At 37.4% G+C, this 18,661-nt stretch overlaps 1 protein-coding gene across 6 annotated transcripts in view; it reads left to right on the top strand.

Moving 5' to 3' along the window:
• Positions 1-18,661, top strand: part of PRKAA2 (protein kinase AMP-activated catalytic subunit alpha 2) — an 80,506-nt gene that overhangs the window by 42,652 nt on the left and 19,193 nt on the right. For 5 of the 6 annotated variants that reach the window (XR_013557593.2, XM_060626369.3, XM_060626362.3 and 2 more), the window contains 3 exons: positions 7,148-7,241; positions 7,936-8,080; positions 17,254-17,341. Coding sequence is in view for 5 of the 6 variants with exons in the window: in XM_060626362.3 (XP_060482345.1) it covers positions 7,148-7,241; positions 7,936-8,080; positions 17,254-17,341 (327 nt within the window). In the remaining variant the exon portion in view is untranslated. Of the gene's footprint in view, positions 1-5,083; positions 5,403-7,147; positions 7,242-7,935; positions 8,081-17,253; positions 17,342-18,661 lie in introns of all 6 variants that reach the window. The other variant, XM_060626368.3, reaches the window with a different exon arrangement.

Below are 18,661 nucleotides of genomic sequence, written 5' to 3'. Positions count from 1 at the left end.
GTGAAATGGAGAAGATTGTAGGAGGAACAAGTTAGAGGTGGAGGGTGGAATCAAGAATTTGATTTTGGTTTTACGTTTTTTTTTTTTTTTTAAGTTTTTTATTTTGAGAGTGCGAGTGAGCACGAGTGGGGAAGGGTCAGAGAGAGAGGGAGAGAGAGAATCTCTGCACTGTCAGTGCTGAGCCTGATGCGGGGCTCAAACCCACAAACCATGAGCTCATGACCTGAGCCTAAACCAAGAGTTGGACCCGTAATTGACTGAGCCACCCAGCCACCCCTGGTTTTATGATATTGAGATGCTTATTAAGCATCTAAGTAGAGATAAAAGTAGGCTACTGAAGATGTGATTCTGGAGTTAAGGAACTGTGTAAGATAGAAATTTGGAAGTCCTCACCATGTAACTAGTAGTTAAGATATTTAAAGCCCTAAGACTTGATGAGATCACCAAGGATGTGAGTACAGATAAACAAGAAGTTCATGAATTCATCTCTAGGGCACTATGATGTTAAGATGTCCAAGATGAGGAGGAACCAGCAGAAGAGAATGAAAATGAACAGTTATGAGGTTGGAGGAAAACCAGGAGAATCTGGTATCTTGAAGTCTAGTGAAGAACATATTTGAGAGATTATTAACTATTCCTTTCACTGCTAAATATTGAGTAAGATGGTGCTGAGAATTGATCATTAGATTTGGCAAGGTGGAGATTGCTGGTGTCTTCAAAAAGGACCTATTAATTGTAATGAGGACATAACATAAATCCTGTTATGAGGGGCTTAGGAGAACATTTGAGATGAAGGAGGAGTTATTAACAATATACAATTCAGGAATTTTATTAAAAGGTAAGGAGATAAATAGGAGTGGTAACTAGAGGGGAATGTAGGGTCTACTTTTAAGATGGAAGATATTAATGCTTGTATACCAAAGGGGATGGTTCAGTCAAGGTGGAGAGAGTGATACAGGAGAAAGAAGAGCTCGTTGCAGAAAGCAAGCCCTTTAGTAGGTGGGAGGAAGGAATCCAGTGAGTAATTGGAAGAGTTAGTCTTTGATAGTAAATGACCATGGAGAGCATGACCGTGTGTGGTGGAGGATGAGGGGGTCCAGGAAATTAGAGGCCATGTATTGATTGGACAGATCTCCCACGTACACCCTAAATGATGACAACAGTAGCAGTGGGGAAAAGGACATTAAGTCAGAATGAAAGGGAGTGGGCAAGGAGATAGGTTGATGACTATAACAAGAAAAAGTATTGGGTATGTAATCTGATGATGGCCTGTACTTCAGAGACAATGGGGTTTTTGAGTAAGAACGTTTTGAGTGAGGGTTTCCTTAATTTTTTTTATTAAAAAAATTGTTTTTAAGGTTTATTTATTTTTGAGAGAGAGAACGTGAGCAGGGGAGGAGAGAGAGAGGGAGACACTGTTATTTGAACCAGCCAACACAGAGCCTGATGCGGTGCTTGAACTCACAAACCCCAAGATCATGACCTGAGCCAAAGCTGGACACTTAACCAACTGAGCCACCCAGGTGCCCTGAGTGAGGGTTCCCTTTAGATCATAATATATTATTAGATTATGCAAATTGGCTAGCTTTTAAAATTTCCGTGTGAATTAATCTAGGATCTGATCAGCAATGGCTGCTAATTTCTCAAAAAAGAAAGACATACATTATATGCCTTTGCCTGGAGGTACACAGCACCATCTAGTCCTTCAAAGGAAAATAAAAATCAAAATGATATCTGATCTAGGGGTGCCTGGGTGGTTCAGTCAGTTAAGCGGTTAAGCGTCCGATTTTGGTTCAGGTCGTGATCTTACGGTTCATGAGTTTGAGCCCCGTATCTGGCTCTCTGCTGACAGCTCAGAGGCTGGAGCCTTCTTTGGATTCTGTGTCTCCCTGTGTCTCTGCCCCTCCCTGCTCACACTCTGTCTCTGTGTCTCAAAGTTAAACATTAAAAAATTTGGGGCGCCTGGGTGGCTCAGTCGGTTGAGCGTCCGACTTTGGCTCAGGTCACGATCTTGCGGTCCGTGGGTTCGAGCCCCGCGTCGGGCTCTGGGCTGATGGCTCGGAGCCTGGAGCCTGTTTCCGATTCTGTGTCTCCCTCTCTCTCTGCCCTCCCCCGTTCATGCTCTGTCTCTCTCTGTCTCAAAAATAAATAAACGTTAAAAAAAAAAATTTTTTTTTTTAAATTAAAAAAAAATGCAATCTGATGCAATCTCTAGATCTAACAGGGTGCTATAAATTGTTCATTATGTTGCCATAAAGGATGGATCAGCCAAATAAGACCATGGAATCCTCTACAGGACAAGCCACTGGTTTCTTCAACAAAAGAATGCAAAAGAAAACAGAGGTAGAGGAGCATATATAAATTAAAAGAAACATGAGAGACATTATTAATCAGTTGCAATGTATTGATTATATTTGGATCCTTAATTAAAATATTAAAACAAAAAGCAAAAAGATATTATAAGCTAATCAGGAAACCTATTTGGATATTTGATGACATTTGTGATTTGTTAAATTATGCATTGATAACAGTGTTGCATGGGTATATACACGTACATTTTTTACGGCTGTTAGTTTTTAGAAATACATATAGGTCTATTTACAGAGAAAAATGAGAGCCAAATCCAGTGGGAATTGATTAGAAATGTATACTTTTATCAAGTTAATAACCAAGACATATTAATAATCTTTTAGAATGTTAGAGAAGATACTGATTTTTTCTGTATATCCATGTATAAATAAAGTATGATCAACCTAATAAAAATGGGCACAGGACAGGAGTGAGCATTTCATAAGAAATGTGTATGGTGTTTTCCAAGGTTGGAGAATATCTAAATCCACAGATTTTCTAAACATTTTAGTATTGCTAAGATGTTTTTGGAAAACAGTTGGCATTATTTCCTATAATTGGACATTCACATAAACTATGACTCAGCAATTTCATTCATAGGTGTATATGAAAGAGAAGATCTTGCCATATATAAGAATGTTCACAGCAGCGCAATTGATGGTAGCAAAATTGTGGAAAAAATTTACTCTCCAGTGGTAGATTGGATGAATAAATAGCTTCTCCATTAACAGGAGAGTAGATCAATAAATACAATGAAATATTATATAATGGTTACATCAAATAAGTATAGCAAACACAGCATTGTGGATGGATCAATAAAACAGGTCCCAAAATACTACATATAGCCTGATACCCTTTTTTTAAAGCTGAGAGCAATTAAAATAAAAATATACGTAAGAGTATGAATTTTACATACATATGAAGATAAAGGGACACACACACACACACACACACACACACACACACACACAAATGTATAAAAGAGAAAGCAAGGGAAGCAGGAATGGGATTCAGGATGATGGCTAACTTGTTTGGGGAGAAGCAGTAGAAGGGGGAAGAGGACTGCATTGTATAGTTAGCTGGAAGGTATTGTTCAGGTCCTAGGTTTTTGTTTGGGTGATGGGTTTGTAGGTGCTTATATTAAAAATTGTAATTAAAAGTAGGCCATTCATGGACCAATAAATGAACTAAGAATAATGATTACTAATTTCTTTAATAACTGACTTCTAAATAAAGAAAAATATGCTATATATGCAGCTATATAAATAATTTTAAATCTCTATGGATGTAACCATCAAGGAGGTTTACTCATGAATATTGATTTTTGTCTAACTTTAGACAGATTTTTCCTGAGTTCTGTATGCTATTTAAATGGATAGTGCTTAAAAATGCATATAACTTGGTTAGCTGGAGAATGCTTGAGGTTTTGGGGGATACTGGAATTTTTTTGCCTAATTATACTTTTTCTGAAAAATGTTTCTAAAGCATGTTAGTTTACTTTTCTGTTGTATTAAGAAAATGATGATATGAATGAGTTTCATGATTGAATTTCTTATAATGCTTCAATGTGGTTATTATTTTGGAAGGCACAAAAATTTAGCTTACTCTGGCTAGGTTTACGAACATAATCCTGGAATTTGCCTTTTTACCTAAGTCCCACTATGAAACTGTTTTCTTAGGGGCGCCTGGGTGGCTCAGTCAAGCATCCGATTTCGGCTCAGGTCATGATCTCACGGTCCATGAGTTCAAGCCCCACGTCAGGCTCTGTGCTGACAGCTCAGAGCCTGGAGCCTGTTTCAGATTCTGTGTCTCCCTCTCTCTCTACCCCTCCCCTGTTCATGCTCTGTCTCTGTCTCAAAAATAAACAAACATTAAAAAAAAATTAAGGAAAAAAAAAGAAACTGTTTTCTTAGGATTTCTTTCTTTTAAAAATCATGTTTCTTCTTGTCTTGACTTCATTCTAGTTAACTGAAATTTTATTCATTGAATTTTTGTTGTAATATTGCCCTAATTATTCTGGTTTTGGCTCCGAGCTGGTCACAATTATTATTATAAAAGTGCTAATTTATTTATTTACTTATTTAAATGACTGCTTTGTTACAGATACTTCACTAGGTGCACACTCAATCACTGTATAGATCACCAGCTGAGGTACAAGCCCTGAAGGGAAGGGAGTGCTCTGTGAGAGCAGAAAGGGTGACCTGGGCTTACGGAGTGACCTTCTCTGCTTAAGCGGAGATATAAAGGCTGACTGGTGGCCAGTTACAGGTCCGGGTACAGGTTATAGTACAGGACTCACCTTAGTAGGCACTGCTTAGACAGAGCTGAGGCAGGAGCAAGTGCAGCACGAATGAACGAATGGAAGAAATAGTGCCCTCTAGTGGTGGGAATCAAAGATGAGACAGTGTAGACACAGGCGTGGGGCGGGGGGGGGGGGGGGGGGGGGGGGGGGGGGCTGATTCACTCAGCACCTAAGAGCACTGGGAACTCCCTGAAGATTTTAATTAGGAGGCTACTGAAGAACAGATTCATGTTTTGAAAAGAATACTTGTCTGATGTCTGTCTTCCTCAGTGAGTGTAGGCTCCGCAACTAGAGACAGGAGCCATTGATCTCACCGAGTGCAATACATGTAGATTTGCAACAAATAGTAAATGTCACAATTTAATAGCTCAGTGTCTGGCACACGGTATAAGTGCTTATTAGTAATGTTGGCTGTGGTTTTCATCGCTCTAGATTGGCCTTTAATGTGCACCGTGGCTACTTTGGAGTTAGAGGTTTCATGAAATAGTTCAATCCAACAGTATCCACTGAAGACCTGTGATATACGTGGAAGAATCAGCAGCTAAGTTTATTAGAATTTCATCACTTGTTTTTTTGTTATGCCCCAAGGATGTAACAGAGCAGAAAAGCGATAGAGAATTCTGTTAATAAACCAGATTAGCCGGCAGTGAGTTGACTAGGTGCTCCTGCTTCACACTATTCATTTTATTCAGTTAGAGTTTGGTGCCTGGTAAGATTGCTCTTACAGAATCATTTCTTCTGGAGTTCTCAGGTAAAATTCTCTTTTCATAGTTCATTTGAAGTAATCTTAACTTTATTCTTCAGTGGTGTTAGTTTATTTTATATAAAGTGGTTACTGTTTCATTTTTCATCCAAAAGACTAAAGATTGCTATTAGGAATATTTTTTTGAAGATCTATAATCATTTTTATACTGTAGCTTTAATATTTACTTTTTTCAAATGTTTAATTTACACATGATGTATCTTTTCTTAAAATATATAGTATGTGGTTACATGACCAACTACCGGGCCATTTTCCTTTCCTTTTTAATGGGGAATAATAACCAGAACCACCATGTAGCACATACTTGCTTTCGTGCACATTAGTAAAAAGTACTCTATCAGGGTGGACGAATTTACCGAAGGGGTCTCCTGCTTCTGACACATTGAACAGGGTAGCATCTGGGCCACTTTTCAACTCCTACTTGTGTCTTCATTGGGTGCCTGGAAGCCATGCAAAAACTACACAGCTATACTTAGTGGCCCTAAATAGTAACTCAGTAGAAATCACATATTGCTCACAATCAGATTATAGATATCCTTTATAAACAAAGTTAAAACTTTAATAATTGTATTTAACTTGTTTTCAAAACTTTGTTAAAATTGTGTATATGGGGAGAAGTCTTTTATGAAATTTTTTTCAAGTAGAGCTAAGATTCTTATTTTTTTAATGTTCTCAGCTTTGCCGAGAAGTCAATTTAAGAAATATATATATAAACACACATTCATATATATGTCTATTTAATTTTTTACTATGGAACGTTTTTGATGTATACAAAAAGTAAAGTGATAAAGCCTCATGTATCCATCATTTGGCTTCAATGATTGCCAGTGTACTGTTTTATCTGCTTCTTTCCACTTCTCCCACCCCAAATTATTTTGAAGTAAATCCCAAAATATTATGTTTTTAATCTCTAAACTTTTCACTATCTGCTCTGGAATATAGACTCTTTATTTAAAAAACACAAGCATAGATCATTATAACACCTAAAAAATTAAAGTGATTAACAATATTATCAACCACCCAGTCATAATTCAGACTTTGGTTCATAAATTTTTTTTAAAGTTTATTTTATTTTGAGAGAGAGAGAGAGACGGAGGGAGAAAGATCAGGGCAGGGTGGGCAGAAAGAGAGAAAGAGAATTCCAAGCAGCCTCCGCTCTCTAAGTGCGGAGCCCAGTGTGGGGCTCAATCTCATGAACCGTGATAGATCATGACTTGAGCCGAAATCAGGAGTCAGATGCTTAACTGACTGAGCCACTCAGGTGCCCCTTGATTTACTTTTAACCTATAGCTCCCCCCTCCCTTTTTCTTTTCTCACGTTTTATTTGTTGAAGAAATGGTTATTTGTCCACTTTCTGCATTTTGCTGATTAAATCTCTTGTATCATTTAACCTTAACAAGAGTATTTTTAATTTATGTTTCAATATGATGCTTGATCTCCAGACTATAAAAAAAATTGTTTAAATGGAGAAATTAATGCTTACTTTTTCAAGAATGATGGATTTCAAAGAATTTGTAAACACGAAAGGGAGGATCTGAAGAAAAGTCCTTAAGCCTCAGAAAGGAGAGAATTTTGTAAAGCTATGTTTATAGCTCTGTGATTGTTTTGATAATTTGTTGCCATCTTAAAATATTGTAAAGCACTGGAATATAAAATTGTAGCAATAATTTACTAGCTTGATTTTTTAAATTAAACTAACATTTTTTTTATGATTCTTTTTATTTACAAAAAAGATACCAGGTGATCAGCACTCCAACAGATTTTTTTATGGTAATGGAATATGTGTCTGGTGGTGAATTATTTGACTACATCTGTAAACATGGACGGGTGAGTAACTTATTATCTAGTACGATAAACCCCTAAGCTAAGAAAGAGGATAGTAGGAAATAGTAAACCACAAAGATACCTACAAAGTCAGGGTTGCTTCTGTAATAAAGCCCAACTAAAGATACAGAATAGTAGACATATTTTCTTTCTTAAAAATATACATTTCAAGGGGCTCCTTCCTGGCTCAGTGAGTGCAGCATGTGACTTTTGATCTTGGGGTTGTACGTTCAAGCTCCACATTGGATGTAGAGATTACTTAAAAATAAAATCTTAAAAAAAATACACCTTTTGAAATACTGATTTTAGAGAACATGTTCCACTTAGTTGCCAACATGATATTTGTGTTTTCAGAATGAAAAATCTGTTGTATAACATGTTGAAGCTTCAATTATTTTCTTTTCGGAGCACTTTCATAGAAGTTCTGTTTTACATTATGTTTGTTGATTGCCTAAAACATTGTGCACATTTAGTGATATTAATTGAAAATCATATCTTCCTAGCAGCACAGAAAAACCTTGTTGATTAACATGTTGACCTTTAATGCAAGTTTTTGGTTTGTTTATCTGATTTGTTGAAAATTCTGACCCAGTTCTAATTAGCTTACACAGTTACGTTTGGGTTGATTATAAAACTGAAACTCTTGCTACGAAGATGTCCTAAATATTCTTAGTGCAGCTTCTGTTATACTTGCTAGGTTGAAGAGGTGGAAGCAAGGCGCCTCTTTCAGCAGATTCTGTCAGCTGTGGATTACTGTCATAGGCATATGGTAGTTCATCGAGACCTGAAACCAGAGAATGTGCTGTTGGATGCTCACATGAATGCCAAGATAGCGGATTTTGGTATGTAACTCCAAGGTTGTTCAGAAATGTACTGGTTGCCTTTTAAAAATGTGTCAGTAGCAAGTGTTAAGGTACGAATTTGCAGGTTCAACTTTGCAAATCCTAGACCATGAAAAGGAATTAGTTGCGCAGTCTCCAGGCTACCTTATTGTATTCATCTAAACAGTTTTTTAAAATGCAAATACTTCCAGAGAAGTTAGGGCTAGCTTCAAGGTAAATCCATTTAATCTGCATTTCCTTCTAAAGGAATTCTTAACTGTTATTTTTGTGGGGGTCACAAACTCCTTTGAAAATCTAATGAAAATATGGAAACTTCCTTTGATGAATGTACTTCAAGAGGGGTAATGAAAATTTATATGCAGCTTTGGAGACTTAAAGTCTTTCTGAATTGATCAAGGGTAAAATCTAACAACTTGCTAAAAGAATAGGAGTTTTGGTCAAGAGTAAACAAAAAGGTGAAATGTAAATTTAAAGCACCGAACACTTTCTGGGGTAAACAAACCTGGAAAGAGTACCATAGTAGAGAGTTTGGCAGAAACATTAGAAGGTGAGAGATTATAAAAAGGTAGAAAGGTACCAGAGTTCAGCAGTGCTTATTTATAATTTTTGTAATAATTTTGTATATAATAGTAATAATTGTTATATAATAATATATATAATAATTATAATATTATAATTATATATAAATATAATATATATATTTATATATAATAATAATAATATTGTATAATTTTGTATAATCTTTAAAAACTAGGAAACTTGGGCAGGCCCCTTTTGGGACCCCCGAGTGGCTCAATTGGTTAAGTGTCCTACTTCAGTTCAGGTCATGATCTCACAGTTCATGAGTTTGAACCCCACATCAGGCTCTGTGCTGTTGGCACAGAGCTCATCACTTCAGATCCTCTGTCCCCCGCCCCTCTCTCTGCCCCCACCAGAAATAAATAAACATTAAAAAATTTTTTTAAACAAGGAAACTAGTTTCCCTGTTTCACTTTCTTTTCTTTTTAAAATTATAAAAATTTATTTCTTCATAATTTATTGTCAAGTTAGCTAACATACGGTGTATACAGTGTACTCTTGGCTTCAGGAGTAGATTCCCATGATTCATTACTTACATACAGCACCCAGTGCTCATCCCAACAAGTGCCCTCCTCAGTTTTCTTCACTCATTTTTCCCTCTCCCTCCACCCCCCCCCCCAGCAACCCCCAGTTTGTTCTCTGTATTTAAGGGTCTGTTATAGTTTGCCTTCCTCTCTGTTTGAAACTTATTTTTTCCCCTTCCCCACGGTCCTCCATTAAGTTTCTCAAATTCTACATATGAGTGAAAATATATGATACCTGTCTTTCTCTGACTGACTTATTTCACTTAGCATAATACCCTCTAGTTCCATTCATGTTGTTGCAAATGGAAAGATTTAATTCTTTCTCATTGCCAAGTAGTAGTCCATCTTCTTTATCCATTCATCGGTTAATGGACATGTGGGTTCTTTCTGCAATTTGGCTATTGTTCAGAACGCTGCTATAAACATTCGGGTACATGTGCCCCTATGAATCAGCACTCTTGTATCCCTTGGCCAAATTCCTAGCAGCGGTATTTCTGGGCCATAGGGTAGATCTATTTTTAATTTTTTGAGGAACCTCCACACTGTTTTCCAGAGTGGCTGCACCACTTTGCATTCCCACCAACAGTACAAGAGGGTTCCCATTTCTCCACATCCTTGCCAACATCTGTTGTTGATTGAGTTGTTAATTTTAGTCACTCTGACCAGTGTGAGGTGGTATCTCAGTGTGGTTTTGATATGTATTTCCCTGATGATGAGTGACATTGAGCATCTTTTCATGTGTCTGTTGTCCATCTGAGTGTCTTCTTTGGAAAATGTCCATTCATGACTTCTGTCTGTTTCTTCACTGGATTATTTGTTTTTTGGGTGTTAAGTTTTGTAAGTTCTTTATAGGTTTTGGATACTAACCCTTTATCTGATATCTGATAAGTCATTTGCAAATAACTTTTCCCACTTGGTCAGTTGCCTTTTAGTTTTGTTGATTATTTCCTTTGCAGTGCAGAAGGTTTTTATCTTGATGAGGTCCCAATAGTTCATTTTTGCTTTTATTTCCCTTGCCTTCAGAGACATGTCGAGTAAGAATTTGCTGCGGCTGAGGTCAAAGAGGTTGTTGCCTGTTTTCTCCTGTAGGGTTTGATGGTTTCCTGTCTCACATTTAGGTCTTTCATTCATTTTGAGTTTATTTTTGTGCATAGTGTAAGAAAGTGGTGCAGTTTCATTCTTCTGCATGTTGCTTTCTAGTTCTTCCACCACTGTTTGCTGGAGACGGTCTTTTTTCCATTGGATACTCTTTCCTGCTTTGTCAAAGATTAGTTGGCCATACATTTGTGGGTCCACTTCTGGGTTCTCTATTCCATTGGTCTATGTATCTGTTTTTGTGCCAAAAGCATACTGTCTTGATGATTACAGCTTTGTGTGCTAGAGGCTAAAGTCTGGGATTGTGACGCTTCCTGCTTTGGTTTTCTTTTTCCACGTTACTTTGGCCATTCAGGGTCTTTTGTGGTTCCATACAAATTTTAGGATTATTTGTTCTAGTTCTGAGAAGAAATACCAGTGTAATTTTGATTAGGATTGCATTGAATGTGCAGATTGCTTTGGGTAGTATTGACATTTTAACAGTATTTGTTCTTCTAATTCGTGAGCATGGAATGTTTTTCCATTTCTTTGTGTCTTCTCGAATTTCTTTCGTAAGTTTTATATAGTTTTTAACATACAGATCTTTTACATCTTTGCAACTGATTTCTGTACATTGATTTTGTATCCTGTGATTTTGCTGAATTCATGTATCAATTCTAGCAGCTTTTTGATGGAGTCTTTTGGATTTTCCATGTAGAGTATCATGTCATCTGTGAAAAGTGAAAGTTTGACTTCTTTGCCAATTCAGATGCCTTTTATTTCATTTTGTTGTCTGATTGCTAAGGCTAGGACTTCCAACACTATGTTAAATAACAGCGGTGAGAGTGGACATCCCTGTCATGTTCCTGATCTCAGGGGGAAAGCTCTCAGTTTTTCCCCCTTGAGGATGATACTAGCTGTGGACTTTTCATATATGGCTTTTATGATGTTAACGTATGTTACTTTTATCCCGACTTTCTTGAGAGTTTTTGTTATGAAAGGATGCTGTATTTTGTCAAATGTTTTTTCTGCATCTATTGAGATCATGTGGTTCTTATCCTTTCTTCTATTAATGTGATGTATCACACTGATTTGCAAATATTGAACTAGCCTTGCAGCCCAGAAATGAATTCCACTTGATCATGGCAAATAGTTCTTTTAATATAAGACTATTGAATTCGATTTGCTAGTATCTTGTTGAGAATTTTTACATCCATGTTCATCAGGGATATTGGCCTGTAATTCTCCTTTTTTGTGGGGTCTCTGGTTCGGGAATCAAAGTAATGCTGGCTTCGTAGAATGAGTCCAGAAGTTTTCCTTTCATTTCTATTTTTTGGAACAGCTTGAGAAGGATAGGTATTAACTCTGCTTTAAATGTCTGGTAGAATTCCCCGGGAAAGCCATCTGGTCCAGGACTCTTATTTGTTGGGAGATTTTTTTTTTTTTAATGCTTTATTTGGTTTTGAGAGAGAGAAGTGCGCACAAGTGGGAGAGGGGCAGAAAGAGACACACACACACACACACACACACACACACACACACACACACACACAGAATCTGAAACAGGCTCTAGGCTCTGAGCTGTCAGCACAGAGCCCAACGTGGGGCTCAAACTTGGGAACAACGAGATCATGACCTAGGCTGAAGTCAGATGCTTAACCAACTGAGCCACCCAGGCACCCCTGTTGGGAGATTTTTGATAACTGATTCAATTTCTTTGCTGATTTGGGTCTGTTCAAATTTTCTGTTTCTTCACGTTTGAATTTTGGTAGTGTGGGGGTGTCTAGAAATTTGTCCATTTTTTCCAGGTTGTCCAATTTGTTGGCATATAATTTTTAATAGTATTCTCTAATAATTGTATGTATTTCTGTGGTGTTGGTTGTGATCTGTCCTTTTTCATTCGTGATTTTATCTATTTGGGTCTTCTCTCTTTTTAAGAAGTCTGGCTAGGGGTTTATCAATTTGGTTTATTTTTTCAAAAAACCAACTCTTAGATTCATTTATCTGTTCTCTTTTTTTTTGGATTCTGTATTGTTTATTTCTGCTCTAATCTTTATTATTTCTCTTCTTCTACTGGCTTTGGGGTTTCTTTGCTCTTCTGCTTCTAGTTCCTTTAGGTGAGCGATTAGGTGTTTGTATTTGGAATTTTCTGGTTTCTTGAGATAGGCCAAATTGCAGTGTATTTTCCTCTTAATGACTGCCTTTGCTGCATCTCAGAAGGTTTGGACTGTTGTGTTTTCATTTTCATTTGCTTCCATATATTTTTTAATTTCTTTAATTGTCTGGTTGACACATTTATTCTTTTTTTTTCCTATTTATTTACTTTAATTTTTTTAATTTACATCCAAATTAGTTAGCATATAGTACAACAATGATTTTAGGAGTAGATTCCTTAATGCCCCTTACCCATTTAGCTCATCCCCCCTCCCACAACCCCTCCAGTAACCCTGTTTGTTCTCCATATTTAAGAGTCTCATGTTTTGTCCCCCTCCTTGTTTTTATATTATTTTTGCTTCCCTTCCCTTATGTTCATCTGTGTCTTAAAGTCCTCATATGAGTGAGTCATATTATATTTGTCTTTCTCTGACTAATTTCACTTAGCATAATACCTTCCAGTTCCATCCACGTAGTTGCAAATGGCAAGATTTCATTCTTTTTGATTACCGAGTAATACTCCATTGTGTGTGTGTGTGTGTGTGTGTGTGTGTGTGTGTGTGTGTGTGTGTGTATACACACTGCATCTTCTTTATCCATTCATCCATCGATGGACATTGGGCTCTTTCCATACTTTGGCTATTGTTGATAGTGTTGCTATAAACATTGGGGTGCATGTGTCCCTTTGAAACAGCACACTTGTATCCCTTGGATAAATACCTAGTAGTGCAATTGCTAGGTCATAGGGTAGTTCTATTTTTAATTTTTTGAGGGGCCTCCAAACTGTTTTCCAGAGTGGCTGCACCAGCTTGCATTCCCAGACCCATTTATTCTTCAGTAGGATGTTCTTTAACCTCCATGCCTTTCCAAACTTTTTCTTGTTGTTGATTTCAAGTTTCATAGTGTTGTGATCTGAAAATATGCATGGTATGATCTCAGTTTTTTTATGTTTATTGAGGGCTGTTTTGTGACCCAGTAACTGTTCTGTCTTGGAGAATGTTCCATGTGCACTTGAGAAGAATGTGTATTCTGCTGCTTTTGGATGAAAAATTCTGAATATATCTGTCAAGTCCATCTGGTCTAGTGTATCATTCAAGGCCATTGTTCGTTTATTGATTTTCTGCCTAGATGATCTGTCCATTGCTATAAATGAAGTATTAAAGTCTCCTGCAATTACCATATTCTTACCAATAAGGTTGCTTACGTTTGTGATTAATTGATTGCTATATTTGGGAACCTGTGTGTTGGGGGCATAAACATTTATAATTGTTAGCTCTTCTTGATGGATAGACCCCATAATTACAATACAGTTTCCTTCTTCATCTTGTTACAGCTTTTAGTTTAAAATCTAGTTTGTTTGATATAAGTATGACTACTGCAGCTTTCTTTTGACTTCCAGTAGCATGATAGAGGTTCTCCATTCCCTCACTTTCTGAAGGTGTCCTTAGGTCTAAAATGAGTCTCTTTTAGACAGCGTATAGATGGATCTTGTTTTTAATCCATTCTGATATCCTCTGTCTTTTGACTGGGGCATGTAGTCCATTTACATTCAGAGTTCTTACTGAAAGATATGAATTTAGTGTCATTGTGTTATCTGTAGGTTTTATGCTTGTGGTGATATCTCTGTTCTTTTATAGTCTTTGCTGCATTCCACTCACAGAGTCCTCCTTAGGATCTCTTGCAGGGCTGGTTTAGTGGTTATGAACTCCTTCAGCTTTTGTCTGTCTGGGAAAACCTTTATCTCTCCTTCTATCCTGAATGACAGCCTTGCTGGATAAAGGATTCTTGGCTGCATATTTTTCCTGTTCAGCACATTGATTATTTCCTGCCATTCTCTTCTGGCCTGCCAAGTTTCAGGGAACAGGTCTGCCTCTACTGTTATGTGTCTACTCTTACAGGTTAAGGCCCATTTGTCCCTAGCTGCTTTCAGAATTCCCTCTTTATCTTTCTTTTTTGCCAGTTTCATTATGATATGCCATGGTGAAGACCTATTCTTGTTGAGTCTGAAGGGAGTTCTCTTTGCCTCCTGGATTTGGATGTCCACTTCCTTTCCCAGATTAGGGAAGTTCTCCGCTATAATTTGTTCAAGTAAACCTTCTGCCCCTTTCTCTCTTCTTCTGCTGGAACTCCTAGGATACAGATATTATTATGTTTCATTGAATGACATAGTTCTCTAATTCTCCCCTCATGATCTAGCATTTTCTTATCTCTCTTTTTCTTGGCTTCATCGTTTTCCCTAATTTTATCTTCTATTGCTGTCACTGCATCTCGTTTATTTTGCACCTCATTTGCAGCATTTCTCAATTCGTCGTGACTATTTCTTAGTTCTTTGATCTCTGTAGCAGTAGATTCTCTGCTGTCTTCTATCCTCTTTTCAAATCTAGCTATTAATCTTATGACTGTTATTCAAAATGCTTGATCAGATAGATTGTTTATATCTGTTTTGATCAATTCTCTAGCTGTCATTTCTTCCTGGAATTTCTTTTGAGAATTCTTCTGTTTCATCATTTTGGCTAGTTTTCTGTCCTTTATGTGTTTTAATAGTTTGTTATATGACCTGCACCTGCAAGCACAATTATATTAAAAAGTGGTCGTACACTGTCCAGAACCTGGCCCTTCAGGAGGTGTTTTTGGAGTGTGTTGCATGCTCTCTGTTGTTGTGACTCTGGCTGCTTTATCTCGTTACCTGTAATGGTAGTTTGGCCCTTCTACTAGGCGTGCTTTGATTTGTTCATTGAAGTAACTCTGAAAAAAATTTAAAAATGGGTGTGGTGGTGGAAGAAGCCTTATCCCATACAAAGAGAGAAATGACGGGTGGTTAAAAAGAAAAGAACAGCAACCAAAAAATTGACCAGGTAGAGAATCAGAGAAGCTATATTGCTTAATCCAGAGAGAGAGAGAGAGAGAGAGAGAGAGAGAGAGAGAGGAAAATAGAGAAGGTGATACAGGGGCACCTGGGTGGCTCAATTGGTTAAGCATCTGCCTTAGGCTCAGGTCATGATCTCATGGTTCATGGGTTTGAGCCCCACATTGGGCTCTGTGCTGACAGCTGTGGAGCCTACTTGGGATTCTCTGTCTCCCTCTCTCTCTCTGCCCCTCCCCTGCTCTTTTTCTGTCTCTCAAAATAAATACATAAATAAACATTTTTAAAAAAAAGAAAAAGGAGATACACAAGAGATGTAAAAAGAATGGATTAAAAATTATCTGCTTAAATAAACCAATCAGAATTAGAAGTAATAAAAGGAATGAAGAAAAAAAATTTATATAAAATAAGAACTGACCAAGAGCCAAATCAGAAAATGCAAAACCACTGGACTGATACCTGATGGTGCCTTGGAACCTGTGACTGCGGTGCTGGTCTGGAACACTGTCTGCTTCAGTGTCGGTCTCGCTTCCGTAGATCTGCATTTACCAGGCACGAAGGGGCGTGGTTTGGTGTAGGCAGGTCCTGCCTGCACTGTGGGTCCGTTGTCCCTTCCCTGAAGCCCAACCTTGTTGGCGATGGGGAGAAAAATGGGGACGCCCCTGTCTCTCCTCCCCAGACCAGATGTCTCCCACTGCTCTGTTCAGGCTGTCCACACAGTGCCGTGCAGACACAAGAGGGCCAGTTTGTCCCACTCCACCATCTCCTGCACCTCCCAGGCACTTGGCTAAATTCAGTCCCTGATGTCATAAAGGATCGTGCTCCGTGCGCCCCAGTTCTGGGGTAGTGCCACTCCGGGCCTGGGTGGCAGGTGTCCGCAGGGTCTTTTGTCTTTAGAGTAGATATATACCTTCTTCCCACGGCACTCAAGGGAGGGGGCTACTCTCTCCGACTGCGCCCCTGAGCTCGCTACCAAGCCTGGGTCTGGCTCTCCTCCTCCGCAGGCGTGCATACAGGGCGGCAGGCTCCAGTCTGGAGAAAGACCTGCAACCCTGGATCGTGTTAGATATTGGTTCTTTCTCTATTTTTTCTATTCCCCGGTCTGTGGTTTTTCTCTTGTCCAAATACAGCCCTACACTTCCACAGCCTCTCTTTCTCTTCCTTTTGTCTCTCCAGAGAAAGGGATCCCTCTCCTCTGTGCCTGTGCCACCCATTTTCTCTCTCCCAGTTGACAGTCACACACCTATGGACCACCAAGTTGTCCCTGTGGGCCCCTAGAGATACTTCTGTCACTCTGTAGCCTGGATTCTTGGAATTCCGTCTTCTGGCCTCAGTATTGCTGTGTTTGAAGGACGAGGGAACTTTGGGTCCCCCTACTTATAGCTCTGCTATGTTGACTCCTTCCCCCCCCCAAAAAAAAAAAACTTTAAAAGGTGCCCCTTCTCTTTTGTAAATCAAAAAAACTCTTTAATATTATAGTCCAGTTAGATTTTTGGTTCAGTAGATTATTTTTTCTGTGTTGAATATAAGCTTTCCAAATTAAAAGCTTTTGGAACATAATTTTTATAAATAAGAACCTGTCTGATTTCTACTTAGAGATTTTATTTTTAAAGGCTTTGAGAGCATAGGACAAAAAGTAATAGGCTCCATTTCATTCTTTCAACTGTAGAAATGGGCAAATAATATTTTGTTGCTTTTATGTTTAGAAGAGTTCATATAATTTAGAACAACCTCATATTTGTCAGGTGAATCAAGATTTTTATTTAGAAAAAGGAATTCGAATCATACATGATGTGCTTTATCTTTTAGAGCTTAAGCATGCTGGAATGTTTTTTTCTAGTCTAACAAATACTTTCCACTACTTTTTTTCTAATAATTAAAAAATATGTATAGGACATTAAAGACTTGATATTTTCCCTCGTACTTATATCTACTTTTAAAAATATCTAGCATGAAGTAAACGTTACTCTTATTTTCAGGATTGTCTAATATGATGTCGGATGGTGAGTTTCTGCGAACTAGTTGTGGATCTCCCAATTATGCAGCACCTGAAGTCATCTCAGGCAGGTAATAATAGATGGGTGGAGAGTAAACTTTTCATAATCTTTTGTTCATCTTAATAACATTTAATTATGATATATTCTGTTTAGAGGATAAGATTAACACAGTAGGAACAAATTGTCCTTTTGATTTTTCCATTCTTTAAGAGAGAATAGTTTTATTAAACAATTTTTTAAACAGTTTAGATTTTGTTATGAGTATATTTAATGATTTTTTCTTTTTTCCAGGTGTAATTATTTTTATTCCTAGTTATTTTTGATAGTATTACTGATATAGTAATAACAGAGAATAAGTGTTGTGTTTGTTGGAAACACAAAAGAATTCAAGCATTAAGTTCCTGATAGGACAATATTAGTGTCCCTGGTCCTATATATGCTGGCAATATGTAAAACACCTAGGTTCCCGGGTGCAGAGTGCAGAGGTGTAAAGTGAGTCACTGAGACATTGCAAGGAAAAGAAGAGAGTATAAAATAAAGATGTAAGCAAAGAGTAAAGTGCTGAAGGAACAGATAAGAAGTATATCGATGATCATAAAACCCTTAGGTGAGCTTTTGTTCTGTCTGTTCTCAAAGTTCCATGAGTCTGTGATGATGCTAAATTATTGAAAAAAATTTTAAGGGAGTTTTTCCATTAAAAAAATGACTGAAAGAAATATTGATTTTATTTTGATAAAGTACAGATAAGAGCATTTGCTATATTCAAGCATTCCTATCAGACAGTCCTTAAATAATAATTAACATATTTTTAATAAGGTACTATATAGACCATTATTTTATGTTTTGTTTTTAGAACAATGAGGTTTTGGGGGGACAGTATTGTCACTTCATGAAATTAAACTGTACAAGTAGAGATTGGAGCTTACCCATTGGTATATAGAAAAAATGTTCATACAGATTGCAGTGATAAACTGAAGACTTTCTACAGTGACCAGTGTCTGTTTAAAAACTTAACAGAATTCTCTGAGAGAAAACACAGAAAAGTTATTATTGCAAGGAACAGATATAGGAGTTTTGGACAGTACAGCAAATGATATAAATGATGGGCAGCACCATTTTGAAGTGGATTATATTCTTTTAATTGGAATAACATAGATTTACTTTGTTACCTCAGACCTAGGTTTGAGTTTGTCAGTGTGCTATCAGGAGCATTTTAATATTTTTTATGTAGGTGAGAGAAGAAAGAACTAATATTCCAGGCATAGGTTATGTGTAACAAAGCTAACCTTAGTCCTGTGAGTTAACCTAACAAGTGATTGGAATGAAAGTCATACTCAGGATAATGTTATATAGGACAAGTACTGTCAAAGAGATGGCTGTAGGACTAGTT

Source organism: Panthera onca, chromosome C1, assembly GCF_046562875.1.
Source record: "Panthera onca isolate mPanOnc1 chromosome C1, mPanOnc1 haplotype 2, whole genome shotgun sequence".
Lineage (NCBI taxonomy): Eukaryota > Metazoa > Chordata > Mammalia > Carnivora > Felidae > Panthera > Panthera onca.
This window is presented reverse-complemented; position numbering and strand designations above follow the sequence as displayed.